This window comes from Aulostomus chinensis, chromosome 11, assembly GCF_037954235.1.
Source record: "Aulostomus chinensis isolate RoL2024-O1b breed Wild chromosome 11, RoL_Achi_v1.0, whole genome shotgun sequence".
Lineage (NCBI taxonomy): Eukaryota > Metazoa > Chordata > Actinopteri > Syngnathiformes > Aulostomidae > Aulostomus > Aulostomus chinensis.
Window position 1 is genome coordinate 15616126 of NC_141330.1, and position 13900 is coordinate 15630025.

At 43.8% G+C, this 13900-nt stretch overlaps 4 protein-coding genes across 6 annotated transcripts; 1 reads left to right on the forward strand and 3 right to left on the reverse strand.

The window, feature by feature from the left end:
* Positions 1-635: 635 nt before the first annotated feature.
* On the reverse strand, positions 636-2378 carry LOC147253611 (mucosal pentraxin-like). The gene is made up of 5 exons (XM_086217313.1): positions 2197-2378; positions 2057-2117; positions 1674-1776; positions 1296-1587; positions 636-1192 (listed from the first exon to the last, which is right to left on the reverse strand). Exons 1-5 carry the CDS (start codon positions 2212-2214, stop codon positions 974-976), a joined length of 693 nt encoding a protein of 230 aa, XP_086073439.1. The 5' UTR covers positions 2215-2378; the 3' UTR covers positions 636-973.
* A 2460-nt stretch (positions 2379-4838) lies between these two features.
* On the forward strand, positions 4839-6124 carry LOC147253612 (aminoacyl tRNA synthase complex-interacting multifunctional protein 2-like). Its single transcript, XM_086217314.1, has 2 exons — positions 4839-5028; positions 5248-6124. Exons 1-2 carry the CDS (start codon positions 4918-4920, stop codon positions 6046-6048), a joined length of 912 nt encoding a protein of 303 aa, XP_086073440.1. The 5' UTR covers positions 4839-4917; the 3' UTR covers positions 6049-6124.
* Positions 6125-6671: 547 nt separating this feature from the next.
* LOC147253613 (serum amyloid P-component-like) lies at positions 6672-8254 on the reverse strand. The gene is made up of 5 exons (XM_086217315.1): positions 8038-8254; positions 7838-7901; positions 7563-7665; positions 7175-7472; positions 6672-7086 (listed from the first exon to the last, which is right to left on the reverse strand). Exons 2-5 carry the CDS (start codon positions 7899-7901, stop codon positions 6868-6870), a joined length of 684 nt encoding a protein of 227 aa, XP_086073441.1. The 5' UTR covers positions 8038-8254; the 3' UTR covers positions 6672-6867.
* Positions 8255-8394: 140 nt separating this feature from the next.
* Positions 8395-13800, reverse strand: dscc1 (DNA replication and sister chromatid cohesion 1). Of its 3 annotated transcripts, none has more exons than XM_086218879.1 (10): positions 13370-13800; positions 12859-13027; positions 12646-12780; positions 11837-11927; positions 11628-11766; positions 11497-11549; positions 11260-11414; positions 10431-10579; positions 10183-10261; positions 8395-8728 (listed from the first exon to the last, which is right to left on the reverse strand). In XM_086218879.1, the coding sequence occupies exons 1-10, from the start codon at positions 13537-13539 to the stop codon at positions 8585-8587; spliced, it is 1284 nt and encodes a 427-aa protein (XP_086075005.1). In that variant the 5' UTR covers positions 13540-13800; the 3' UTR covers positions 8395-8584. The 3 variants fall into 3 exon arrangements, with proteins under 3 accessions (XP_086075005.1, XP_086075006.1, XP_086075007.1); XM_086218880.1 differs by lacking the exon at positions 8395-8728 and adding an exon at positions 9741-9953 and having other exon boundaries at positions 13370-13797; XM_086218881.1 differs by lacking the exon at positions 8395-8728 and having other exon boundaries at positions 9741-10261; positions 13370-13757.
* Between the last annotated feature and the right edge of the window lie 100 nt (positions 13801-13900).

The window sequence follows — 13900 nt, forward strand, 5'->3', positions numbered from 1 at the left end:
GATTTGTTTATTCCCTGCTGCCTATATCACCACCTTCTGATGGAAATCTGCACTACTAACAACTTGATAGCAACAGCACCGACCCATAATCCCTCCATCTGGGTTTTAAATATTACGTGTCAACATGTATTATTTTGTTATTGTTCTGTAATTTGTAAAGATTTTCCTTTGATATGAAACAACTAGTTTTAGATTTATGTCCCCCTGTCCTTTTTTAAACAACAGACCCCCTTTGATATTTAAAACAGTACCTAAATTTCACTTTGAATATCTTTCAAACAAGCTACTTTTAACTTTGATCTGACTTATAATTTCACTTGTAAGTAAATTCAATCAAAGCAATAGGACTTTTAATTGAGTAGAATAAAAGTGAGCCTAGTTGTATACATTTACTTTTAAGAATTTGAGCCAAACTCTCAATCTTTTTGTCTGTTGCGGTACCTACAAAGGTGTTTTTTCTGTGCTGTTCAGTGAAGGCTAACCAGCCTTTCTCTCCTCTACAAATTAGTTTGGAGTGAGCATGTAAATGTAAACAAGAACAAAAATGAGTTTAAAAGAGCATGAAATCAGAGGCAGCAGAATAAATATCCAAAAGTAGAAAAAAAGATTGAATTTGAGACTGGATTATAGTGACAGACATGACATTTTAATGCATCAATAGATCCCAAAAATCTTTAATCCACCACAGATATGGCTGATTCTAGGTATGTCTCATATTCTACACTGTCACATACATGAAGCATAAAGTACTGTAGTTTTAACATGAAATCAAACAGATCAGAGTGATTGTCAACAAAGACTGTAAAAGGAGCTTTTTTGGAGCATCATTCAAAGGGCTGATGTGTCATGAAAGCGTGCTGATGTCAGTCCAAACTGTCTTCACTGACGTCAAATTGACCTCCGGCCTATGAAACGGAAGTTTGTCCAGTTCGGATCAGGAAATATGAGACATTAGCTTTTTCACAGAGTGACTTCAGAAGCAAATCCTCAGTTTTTCTTCTATGAGCGCTCTCCCAGTGGTCTGGAACTCCAGCGCCTTCCAGTTGAGTGCATTTCCTGGGGTAAAACTGAGATCATTTGTGTACTGCTGGATCTCACAGTGGGTAAGAACATAGTCCCACATGTGGACATCAGCTATCATGCCAATGAACGACTGCTTCACGTCAAACCCTCCTCCTCGAGAATCCTGCTCCTAGAAAGATTAAAAAAAGAAGTTGAAATCAAGCAAAGAATACGTTTACAGAACTGCATGAGCAGAATATGAAAACCAGTAACATTGAGCAACAAAACCTCACCTGGCCTAAGATAATAAAAGGTTCACGGATGTTTTGACCGCCGATATATTTCTTACTGGAAGGCTTTCCGTCTAACCAGAGCTGGCTCAGTCCAGATTCAGAGTCCCACGTAGAACACAAAGAGTGCCACATGTTTTGTTTGTATTCTTGACCACTAAACTGTACCATTTTGTTGTCGATATCAAGATCAATCGCGTCAATCGTAGGACTCTTGTAAATCACAAAGCCATTGTAAGAAGAGGGTGTGGCCAGAGAGAACAGTGTGTGGCCTCTGCTCAGGTCTGTAAAGGACCTGGAGGAAGAAGAAAGGAAATAAAATGAAAGCTTTTAGGCAGCAATGTCACAGATGTCATCATACATTTCCAAGTATGAGGCTACCTGAGACAGACAGTCACGGCACTGAGTTCCACTTTTGATGGAATCAGCCTCACGTTAGCTGTGTCCGTTTCCTCTGGGAAGGTGAACATTTTACCTGACAGATCTCCACCGGTAACAGAGCCGAAGAAATGAACAAACAAGTGAACAGCACAACAGGGACAATCTTAACTGAGTCCCTGCATCGAATGTGTTTCATGTAAACGTTTCAGAAAAAGTCATTTATTTGGTAAACAATGTCAAAAACTGTGAATTTTTTTTCCGTCAAAGTTGTTCATTTGTCTTTAAAAAAATTCGATAGCACAAAACCGATGAACCACTGACTGACTTTAACAGAGTCAACACAAGTGACATTGAACGATAAACTGCTCAAACAATGATTTTACCTTGCAGACCTGCTGTCTGGATCCCCAGGACAAGCAGAAACAGCAGATGACACTGAAACATCTGAAAAGACACCAAAAGCTTTGGTAAGAATCCAAAATATGAGTTGCATTGCCATTCCAGGAATAATCGCATGACTTACCTTCACCTGATACAACATTCGATGCAGATGGAGGGGAAAATGCTGACCAGTCACTGTTATTTGATCAATTAGTGGATATTAAGCCCTGCTACTGATCCTGACGTGCTATCAGCAGCGTGGTGTGCAGCAGGGAACAGCCCCGTGCTCTGTACCCTCGTTATGCCCCCTCGTTTCTCTCACTGTAGGTGTGCCTCGATTGAGCAATTCAGAACATTTTTCTTTTTACACCGCAGGCAGCCTCTGCCTTCTTTTACAGAACTGACTTGCTGCAAAGCAACATTTAAAACATGTCAGGACAATTTGCAGAGAATCGTCCAGACACGTCTTGAAATTACTTTAATAAATGATTTGCTCTTAAGCAAGAAGATATTTCCGCCTGTAAACCTGACCCCAGATCCCCGACTAATTAATATCAGTCCTTGGTTAGAACTAAATTTATCGAAATACTTCAGTCTACCATATATTCTGATAGATTAAACCTAAGACTATACCCAATATCTATCACAAAATACCTGGGACGGAGAGCGAGCACAAGGAGAGGAGAACGATCAACAGAATAAAAAATGTCTTTGACAAATTTTCCAGACAGGTTGATCTACAAGGAGGCAGAGGTGAACCAATGCACTTAAAGAATTGGAATTATTCCAAGTGGAACATGAGCTCAGTCTAGAACAGTTTTTACTTCCCCTCCATGTCACCTTCACCTGGAACTCCTGGTTTATCTGCTGGTAAATACCTCTCAACAGAATCTAGGAGTGTTGTTGATCTTTCTATTGTCCTCCCTCTTTGTTTATTCAGTCAAATTAAAACAGGAACAGGACAGGATCAGACTGCAACAATACTGTCAACAGAGAGAATCTTCAGGCCCCACCTGCCTTCCATCCAGGACCTTTATTGCTCCAGAGTCAGGAAACGGGTAGCACCATCTCTGCTGACCCATCACACCCTGCTCGCAAACTGTTTGATCCCCTCCTCTCTGGAAGACGCGACAGAGCCTCGTATGCAAGACCACCAGACACAAAACCTTTTACTTTCAGTGAAGAAAAATAATCTGAATTGGATGGAGTTGACCCTCCATAAGGTCAGCACTGTCACCTCATAGCAGGATGAGTTGAAGCCCAGAATCTTTCTGTGTGAGTCTCCATGTTCTCTCTGTTCCTGTGTGGGTTCTCTCTGGTACTCCAGCTTCCTCCCACAGTCCAAAGACATCAAGAGGGGACAAGGCTGATTGATACTCTAAATTGACTGTAGGTGTGTGTCAGGAATTGAGAGTTGAGGACGATGGAGACCAAATTGCAGACAGTGAGGGCGGTGCACAAAAGAGGTTTATTGAGAGGGGGGGACTTGACGGCTGTAGTCGTGGCGTGAGGCTGGAGTCGTGGCGTGAGGCAGGAGGCTTGACGTGAGGCAAAAGGCTTGACTTGACAAACTATGACGGCGGCGACGGCGGCGACGACGACGACAGCAAATGACAGCGACAATGACAAATACAATGACTACAACTACGATTATGACACTGACCCAACACATAACTGAGGAAACACACAGGTTAAATACAAGAGGGGAAACAAGACACAGGTGGTGCAATCACCCAGGTGAGACACATAAGGTAATAACAGGAGGGAAGACAGGAAGACAGGACATGACTACAAAATAAAACAGGAAACACAAGACAGGGATCGTGACAGTGTGACTGTGAGTGTGAATGGTTGTCTGTCTCTATGTGTTGGTCCTGTGATGGACTGGTGACCTGTCCAGGGTGAACCCCGCCTCTCGCCCGTTGACGCTGGGATCAGCTCCAGCCCCCCCGCGACCCTTAATGTGTAGGAATAAGCGGAAGATGACGATGGATGGATGGATGGATGGATGGAGTTGACCCTCCATAAGGTCAGCACTGTCACCTCAGGATGAGTTGAAGCGCAGCATTTTTCTGTGTGGAGCCTGCATGTTCTCCCTGTTCCTGTGTGGGTTCTCTCTGGTACTCCAGCTTCCTCCCACAGTCCAAAGACATCAAGAGGGGACGAGGCTGATTGATACTCTAAATTGACCGTAGGTGTGACTGTGATTGTGAATGGTGTTCTGTCTCTATGTGTTGGTCCTGTGATGGACTAGTGACCTGTCCAGGGTGAACCCTGCCTCTCACCGAAGGCTGCTGGGATAGGCTCCAGCCCCCCACGACCCTTAACAGGATAAGCGGAAGAAAATGGATGGATGGATGGATGGATGGATGGACAAGATAGGAATAATATGATCAAATTCACTTCCCCGTAGTCAAGACCTGCCTTCTTACATTGAAAAATGTTTATTCCCAAAAATATTGTTCACAAATGTCTAACAGTTTGTCATCATGAGCAAGAAAATCCCTCCATCTGACAGGTGTGATGTTACCAGTGCACAGGTGAGAGTTTGACTGGTCATCATCAATGTATGGTGTTACTGTGTAGTAGATGAAGTCCAGCACTGCTGCTGTGGTTCGCTAGCAAATGTCCTGCTTTGATGTTGCTCTGTAGTCATTCTGACACATCAAAGAGCCTCAATTCTGAGATCAGCCTGAGATGAAAACCAGCAAGATCAAATTCTGACATTCTTTGTGACATCAAAGGGGAGCATTCGTCAGGGAACTATAAGGGCACATTTGTACAAGCTCTTGTTACCACTGCAGATAAACAACTTTTTGGAACTTTACTGACAGCAACATTTGATTGTTTGGACTGCAGAAAGATGTCCACCTTCACTTGGAACAGTGTGGTTGGTGGACTGATGGACGTAGCTCGTCGGTTCCTCTGCTGTGCCTCCCTCTGTGTTCAGGCAAATGGCTCTGATGACGATGAGGTAAGTCACAGTTGTTGACAAGATCCTGATTTTGGAATTTGTTCCCACCTCCTAACTTTGTCTTCTTGCATTTCTCTTTTTCATCCGTCCTCCACCCGACATTCTCAGTGATTTATGGAAGCGCTGCTGCTCTCATTGCTCTCTCCTTACCCACTGTTTCTTGATCTCATGTTCATCATCTCACCACTGAATTTCACTGTTTTTTGTGGTTGAAAACAGGTTCTCATGATTGGAGGAGAGCAGAGAAGCTTCCTGGAGGAGGACAACCTCATTCTTCCTGCTGAGTCAGACGTGCCAGATGTTGATGTGGACCTGCCGGACAGCAGCAGCCTCTCCACCCTCAACGTTCAACCCAGCTCAACCTTGAAAGAACCGCTCAGCCTGGAAGCGGTGCTGGGCAAGAACCGTGGAGTTCTCACAGACATTGTAATTAATGTGAACCCAGCACAGCCACCCAAGACCCTTCTTGTGCTCCACAGCATGCTGTGCCAGCGCTACCGGGTGCTGTCCAATGTTCACGCCCACTCGTCAATCAGGAATGTGCCCCCACAGCTCATGTCCTGCCTTGGCCCGCGCCATCCGGATAGCCATAACCGACAGCTGTTTGAATTGGGGTTCACTCTTATTTGGAAGGACGTCCCAAAAGCACAGATGAGAGTAAAGGACATGTGTCCCATCGAGGGAGAGGGAAATGTGGCACGTTTCCTGTACAAACTGCTGGCCACGTACCCCAGTGAGCCTGCTTTTGCCACACTGGTGGACTTCATGGTGGACACCGCCTTCCACCAGCTCAGAGAGGGCAGTTCAGAGGAACAAGCTGCCGTGCTGCACTCCTTCAACTCCTCGCTTGGCTGCAGCCCCTGGATTGCAGGCCAGGATTTCTCACTTGCAGACATCGCATGCTACTGTGTCATACTGCAAAGTGGCCTGACCTCCGCTGCACCCATGAATGTCCAGAAGTGGCTTCAGACCTGTGAGGACCTGGACCACTTTGGCCCCGCCAAGCTCCAACTAGGATGACCTGAGGTGGCACTGGACGAGGATTAGCTGGGCAACACTGAGAGAATGGAATTATAATAAAAAATAAGGACCTGTACTGAATGTGTTCATGTGGTGGAAAAGAGTTGTGTTGTCGAAAAGTTTTTTCGGCAAATATTAAAAACATCAACTTTAAATCAAGTTTTGAAACATAAGCGTGAACCTCTTGATCCAAATGATCTCCTGGTTGGTCTTGATTTCCCCAGTATAATGACTAGATCATGGGTGGGCAATCATGTGCCATGGAGGGCCGTGTGTGTGCAGGTTTTCCTTCCAACCAAACACTTCAACAGGTGATTCCACTGATTAACACACCTTCAGCCACAGAAGAGTGTTAATCAGTGGAATCACCTGTTAAAGTGTTCGGTTGGAAGGAAAACCTGCATACACACGGCCCTCCATGGCACATGATTGCCCACCCCTGGACTAGATGGTTTCGATCTGGCAGTTCTTAGTAGGACCATCAATAGTACAGGAAGGAGCACACCATGTTGGTCAGGTTATCTAAATTATGGACTGGTGACCTGTCCAGGGTGAACCCTGCTTCTCACCTTAAGGCTGCCAGGATAGGCTCCAGCCCCCCTGTGATCCTTAATAGGATGGATGGAACAGAAGAACATTTCAATTCAATCCTATAAAAAAAACTAAAACGCAACAAGAACTTCCCAGTAAGATTTTAGTTAGGATCAAACAAAGCCCTCACTTACTGAAATATCAACATGTTCATTTGAACATGAAGTATTTCGAGTATGTCAAGTATTAATTATCCTGTAAGAGACAAAGAGCCCTTCTGGCAAAAGTTCAGTGGCAGGTTGTTTGATTGTTTTCTATCAGCACTCTGCCTACAATCTGGAAGTCCAGTGCTCCCCAGTTGAGAACGTTCCCTGGAGTGTAGTTGAGATCCACCACATACTTCTGGATCTCACAGGGTGAGAGAATGTAGTCCCACATGTGGACATCAGAAATCATTCCAACAAATGCCTGGCGAGTCTCAAACGCTCCACCGTAGGAATCCTGCTCCTATAGAGAAGTTTGACATACAGTGAATGAGAGACCCTTGCTTTGACACACAGTGACTCATGTTCTGAATAGAGGAACCCTGGTGTACCTGTCCTAATAGGATGATAGGGTATCCATCAATGGTCGATCTGGAGGGCAAGAATTTCTTGATCGAAGGTTTTCCATCAAACCACAGCTGCGACAGTCCAGATGAGGAGTCCCAGGTGGAACAGATCGAGTGCCACGCGTTCGGCTTGTAGTCTTCTTGTCTGTATCGAGCCCCTACTCCATTGATGTAGTGGCGAAACTCCTGAGTTGATTCCTCCCAATAAATCAAGAAGTCATCAGACACAGAGGGTGTGGCCAAAGAGAAAAGAGAGTGGTCTCTTTTGAGGTCCGTGAAGGATCTTCAGGAATTAAAAAGGAATAATTATGCATGAAACATTTTCCAGTCAGAGATCCAGCGTGTTCTTTTGTTCAGTTTGCACCAACTCTACCTCAGACACACAGTTACTTTGCTGAAATTCTGTCTGGATGTCATCAGCCTCACATGAGCTGTGTTTCCTTCTTCCGGAAAAGTGAACATTTGTGCTGACAAATCTTAAAAGGGAGAGAAAAAAAATTTCAAACAATGAAGTAATATTCCACAGCATTAATAACACACACACACACACACACACACACACACACACAAACTATCTTTAAAATGTGCATGAAAGTTTAAAAGTAGGGAATAACTTTATAAAAATGACCCAAAATATTTTGGTTTTACCTTGAAGACCTGCAGCACCTGCTGTTAACAGCAGAAGAAAGAGCGCCGTCTGACACATCATCATCTAAAAAAAATTCCACAGAAAAAGCTTGAATCCCATTGGAATCCCATTGAACAAAATGTCAAATGCTGCTGTGGTGCCATAACACACAATTATTTGAAGTACCAAGTTATTTTTTTTTAATCATGTTACATCCTACCTTGTAGTCTGCAGGAAGGTGTGATGTCTGCAGGAAGGTGTGATGTCTGCAGGAAGGTGTGAGCTGGACTGTCTTTTATACCCTAATTTCTTCATTGATTACTTAACTTCCAGTGAATTGATAAGAGCTATTGGTGTTGGGCAAGACAGCCATGATAGTCTTCTGCCAGAAAAGTTCCAGGAAGTCCCCTTCTGACAGCAAACCTTCAGGAAATTAGGTGATGGAATGTAAGTGATGACCAGCAGCGAACTGGCAGTTCGACGTGGGTGCAACCCAACTAAAGTCTGATGAATTCTGGCTCCTAACCACATTCATTCTGGAGTCAAATGTTCAGACGACTGGCCCACTGTTTTGCCTTTATGGTGGTGCAGCGGTCAGCACTGTTGCCTCACAGCAAGAAGGTTCCAGGTTCGAGTCTCGGCTCCAGCACGGGATCTTTCTGTGTGGAGTCTCCATGTTCTCCCTGTTCCTGTGTGGGTTCTCTCTGGTACTCCAGCTTCCTCCCACAGTCCAAAGACATCAAGAGAGGACGAGGCTGATTGATACTCTAAATTGACTGTAGGTGTGACTGTGAGTGTGAATGGTTGTCTGTCTCTATGTGTTGGTCCTGTGATGGACTGGTGACCTGTCCAGGATGAACCCTGCCTCTCACCTGAAGGCTGCTGGGATAGGCTCCAGCCCCCCCGCGACCCTATAGGATAAGAGGTACAAAATGGATGGAAAGTTGAACACAAACAAGTGTGGTGTGACATCATCAGCCTAGGGTCAATACCATGCTTAATTTTTTTTTAATTTAATAATTTCACAGAGGATACAACACACACACACACACACACACACACACACACACAGGGAGAGAATTCCTTTGCCAATAAAGATCAGCACTCCCACTGAGTGATGCTAAGGTTAGTCAGCCAGCCAGCGCTGATAACAGCCTTATGGAAACACAGATGTACATGAGTGTGTCAGTTTTTATTTGGAATCAGATGTTTGCTTGCTGTCTGCTCTATTCTTCCTCCCCGCCTGATTCACACAGACATTCATGTTACTGAAGAAACACAGAGTCTGAGTGATGTTTAAGACACACTGAGTCACTGCTGAGTGGTCAAAAACCAAGATCAGACAGAAACTAGCAGTCAGGAGGCTGAGTTTCAGGATTCTTCTGAGGATCTTGATTTGGTGTCATCTTGACATTCCTCTCAGTCCTCCTAGACCATCATGGCTGCCTGTGCTGTCATCACTTTGCTACTGGAGCCTTACTTAATTAAATAGTTTAAACTGACTCCTTGGTTTGATTTTAGGATGTCTCTCTAACACACACACACACACGCACACACACACACACACCTCAATAACATAAAAGCAACCTCATCATTCCTGTGTACTGACCTGATTTTCTTTTACTTGAGTACAATCTGTTCATTTATCAGATAACCGGGCTCATTTTGTTAATAATTAATTAGAGATCCTGGTCATGCAATGATAAATTGGGCTGTAAGGTATTTTGTTATCATGTGGCTGCAATGGATCATTACTTTTATGATTGATTCATCTGATTATCATTTTTAATAACCAGTTATTCCACAGTGTGCTGGGGAGCAGAAGAAAACGGCCTCATTATCAATTCGGCGAGTCCAACTGAACAGATGGTCGGTTTCATCTCATAGAAAACTGAGAAAACAATAAACTTTCCACATTTGAGATTCTGGAAAATTTGCTGATTTTTTTATTGATCAATAAATGGACGACACCAAAATCTACAATAAATCATTTGCAAGAGTTTGTAAATAACTTATTATTTGCTTCTGCATTGGTCTTTTTACTCAACGGAGATTCTTATTTTCATCAGCAGAGGTCACCGCCTTGTGGCCAACTGCCAGTACTGCACCTACTAAGATTCCGTTCAGTGGGTTTCTCTGCAAAAGAAACACGATAATTTGCCAAAATCTGGTTGATTTGAGAAAAAGGGGAAAAAAAGAAAATGTTATAATATTTTTACATGAACAAATTAAAAGCTTTAGTCACAACTAAAAGTTGGATAAATGAACCAAAGCATGAGTGGTCGGGGCAACAGGGCAACAGAGCATCAGGCGACAGGGACAACACAAATGTTCACGTAGCAACGGGCCTTCTGGAGTTATAGACCTTAATGCCATCTTGCATTGAAGATCGAGCGTATTTGGTCAGCAGGGCTCCGGTGGTCTGTCTCTCCCCACACAGGTCCCTGGAGGAGAGGGAGGAAGTGAAGCATTCCACATTAGAACAGAACGTTACTGGTGAGGGGAAAAATCTCAACTCTGACCAGATGACCGCATGACCTAAATAATCAAGTTGATGATATTTTAGTGCTCCCGTCACAGGCTCAGATCATTTCCAGCATGGATGACACCTACTGAATGTACGGCGTGATATCCTCCTCTGTCCACTTCTCTCTGAGCGTGAAAAGATGGTTGAAGCGCTCCTGCGTGTCCTCTGGGAGATCTTCCACCCGTAGCAGGCAGATGGTCTCGGGACGGGAGGCGCGGTCCACCAACGCAACGCTCTGGAAGATTTAAGTGATGTCAGCACAAATGAGCGGAAACAAACAGCTGCAGCCGGCGAGCTTAGCGACCGTCTGTGTCCTCCAGTCTAGTTCACCAACTCCTCCAACAGACTAGACTTGTATGGATTCTTTCAACTCTTCGAAACCTCATTATTCCAAGATTTTTGGCTGCATATCACCATAGGTTTCGTTCATGTGACTAAAACTCTGGCCATGTCCAAGATTTTCTTTTCTTTTTTTAAACTAAATTATCATTAAAGACAACTGAAAACCAGATGCTGATTCTGGCACTTCTTTTTTTTAAACTATGATGATGTATGCGCCTCGTTTCTACTGCACTGACAGAGAGCAAACTCTCCCACCCTGTGCTGAAAGGTCTGAGGGCTCCTCCTCCCTCCTGAGTGTGGTTTCTACTTTAAGTGATTGTTTTGTCTGTTTGCATAAACCAAACAAGCCTTGTGATTATGAGTGTGACATTGAAATGCCAACCTAGCCACAGTCAGGCATCATGGTCAGGTACTCTCCCGTCTGACTCTGGAGAGGACGGTCAATAAGCTGATTTTTCCAAGTTGGCATGTTCTTAGAATTGTAAAATAAAAGTATACAATAACAATGCTGAGGTGAGTTTTCAAATTCAAATTAAGAAATAAAAGGGAATCAGTGGAGAGATGGATCCAAACCTTGAGTTGCTCCAGTCGTGTGCCCATGCCCTCTGGGACACTCTGCTGCCAGACCTCCTGAAACTCCCTCAGGTTGAACTTGACGGCGTTCTTCAGCAGCATCAACGCTGTGGCCCGACACACTTTGTCCTCATGCAGCTCATAAAACACTTGGCCTGTGTGGAGGAAAGCAGATATTTAGATGTTTGACTCAGCCAACACCAAAACGCTGATGAAAATGTCGAGTTAGTTCAGTACCATTTTCAGTGTAACGTGACCCATAGCAGTTTAGACAGTGCTCGATCATCTCTCTGAAGAACACAGACAACAATATTCAACATTTAGCCTAAACGTGTCTTCTCTAGCGATGCTGACTGACGGTCCCTTACTTGGGCTCCAGGGGGGCCAGCTCCTCCAGACTGGTCTGAAGGGGAACCTTGTTGAAAGACCATGACTCAGAATCCACCAGCTGAGTCACATGACCAAGTAGCCTCATCTCATAGTCAAAGTCCAGAATGCGCCAGAACCCTGGAGGAAAGAAAAAATATCAAACCTTAATAACAAGTGATAAGACAGGTCAGTGTTTGTTTGAGTTTACCATCTATGTGACAGGCATGGATGGTCTCTAGGTGGTCCTTTAGCTCCTCTTCACTGGCCTGGATCGTCTCAAGCAGATCCTGCATGGTGTACTGAACACACACACACACACACACACACACACACACACACACACACACACACACACACACACACACAAGCCAAATTATGTGCAGACTCATCAGGTCACAAACAATTTCCTCATCACTTGTATTTAATCTAACAGAGGAATTATTGGCAACGAACAGAAGTTTGCAAAAAATTCTGCTGACAGATTCTGTTTGCTTCTTTTAACGTCTTGCTCCAAAGCTTAAAGACGAAAATCTGAGCTGTGCTGATGCACGTTCTCAGGCTGACAATAGAAGTCTGATTTTACATTTACTGGGTTCTACTTGAAGCATTTGTGACATCACAAACATTGTGGAAACAGAACCCAGATTCGGCAAACACAGCAATCATGTGGAACTTTGAAGCCCCCAGGTCACAATCAGAGGAAATGGACTCAACGAGAAGGAGGAGACATCTTGTGTCCTGCACTTAAACACGGGGTTTGAAGATTTGTATCCATCCATGTCAAGTAGAATCTTTAATGATTCTAGCTGGTGGTTCAAGGATTTTGTTTTATGGTTGTTTTACTGCACAAACAAGATTTTGTATATCTTCATATGCGTATGGAGGAAATCATTAAAATACAAATGCAACCATTTTGTTGTCAGTGGTTCTCAGCGGTTTTTGCTTGTTTCTAGTCTCACTGACGCTCTCTCTCTGTTTCTGAATGCTAGTTCAGCGACACAGTCAAGTAGTTCTCACCCGGTTCTCCATGTTCTCCTCCTGCCCTCTTAAAGCAGGTCCTTCATAGGGATTCTCCATCAAAACTTTCATCAGTTTCTTCAGTTTAGGGCGCTGCCTCCTCAGTTCCCAGTAGCCATTACAAAATCCCCAAATCTAGACAGACAGGAGGCAGGGAGGTATGAGTGGAACTGTTACACTCATGTGCTGTAAGTGTGTGTATCATTCCCGTACCTGAGCATGCACAAGGTGAGAGCTCTCCTGGCTCTTGGTTAGCTGCTCTGGTGTTTTGCATCCAGGCAGAAACAACAACAGGTTGGACGTGTCTGCAATTTTAAGATCGTAGGTTTTATCGCCGCTACATAACACGGCACGCTCATCCTTGTCTCCTCGGATCACGAGACTGCAAAACAAACGAGAACTGTCAGTAGATAATCTTCACCATCATCATGATCATGCAGGGTGGATCACAAGGGAGAATCACAGGGCATTTATTTTGCTCTTGCTATGTTTTTGTTTTCTGCATAAATATGAGCAATGTCTGCGTTTTACCTTACTAATTAGAAGACCTTTGGCTACTGGGGTGTTGGTTCAGTAAAACAAGCTATTGAAGATGTTATCTTAGGCGAGGAGAACTTTGTAAGTGGCATCTCATTATCATTAGTTGAGGCACAAAATTTCGTAAATTAAAATACTATGTACATGAGTTCTACCAACACACTGATGCTGGTTATAAGAATCTAACCTTTGGCCCGCCTCGATGTGTTTGCACAGTGTATCGTCCAGCTCCATCAGGCAGTAATCGACAGAGGAAACACTCTCTCCGAAAGAGAGACAGTGGATGGTCTTCTGTAAGTCTTCCTCCTTAAGCTTGGCGATCTGCAACGTCGCCTGAACCTCCTCTAAAGTTCTCATTTTAGGTAAAAAAAAAAAAAGAAAAAGAAAAAAAATACCAGTACAACCTGAACAGAGGGGCGAGACGACACGAAAAAAGCCCCTTTTGTCGGTGTGTTAAATAAATAACACGTAAAGCTTTTCTGTGACTGTTACTTGAAGGTTGTCAAATTTCCGCGCTCTCTCTGTCGCGGGAAGGAAACGCGTGTAGTGTCAAAATAAGTCCGAGTAGAAACACATACCGACTCATACGTTTTTAAAATATTCCTCGAGTGTTTGTTTTTTTATTAGAATGTTTTAAACACTCCAAAATTTTTTACATAAACAGATAATATACATCTTTAACAATAATGAATCTAGAATATAAAATAAAAAAGGTTGA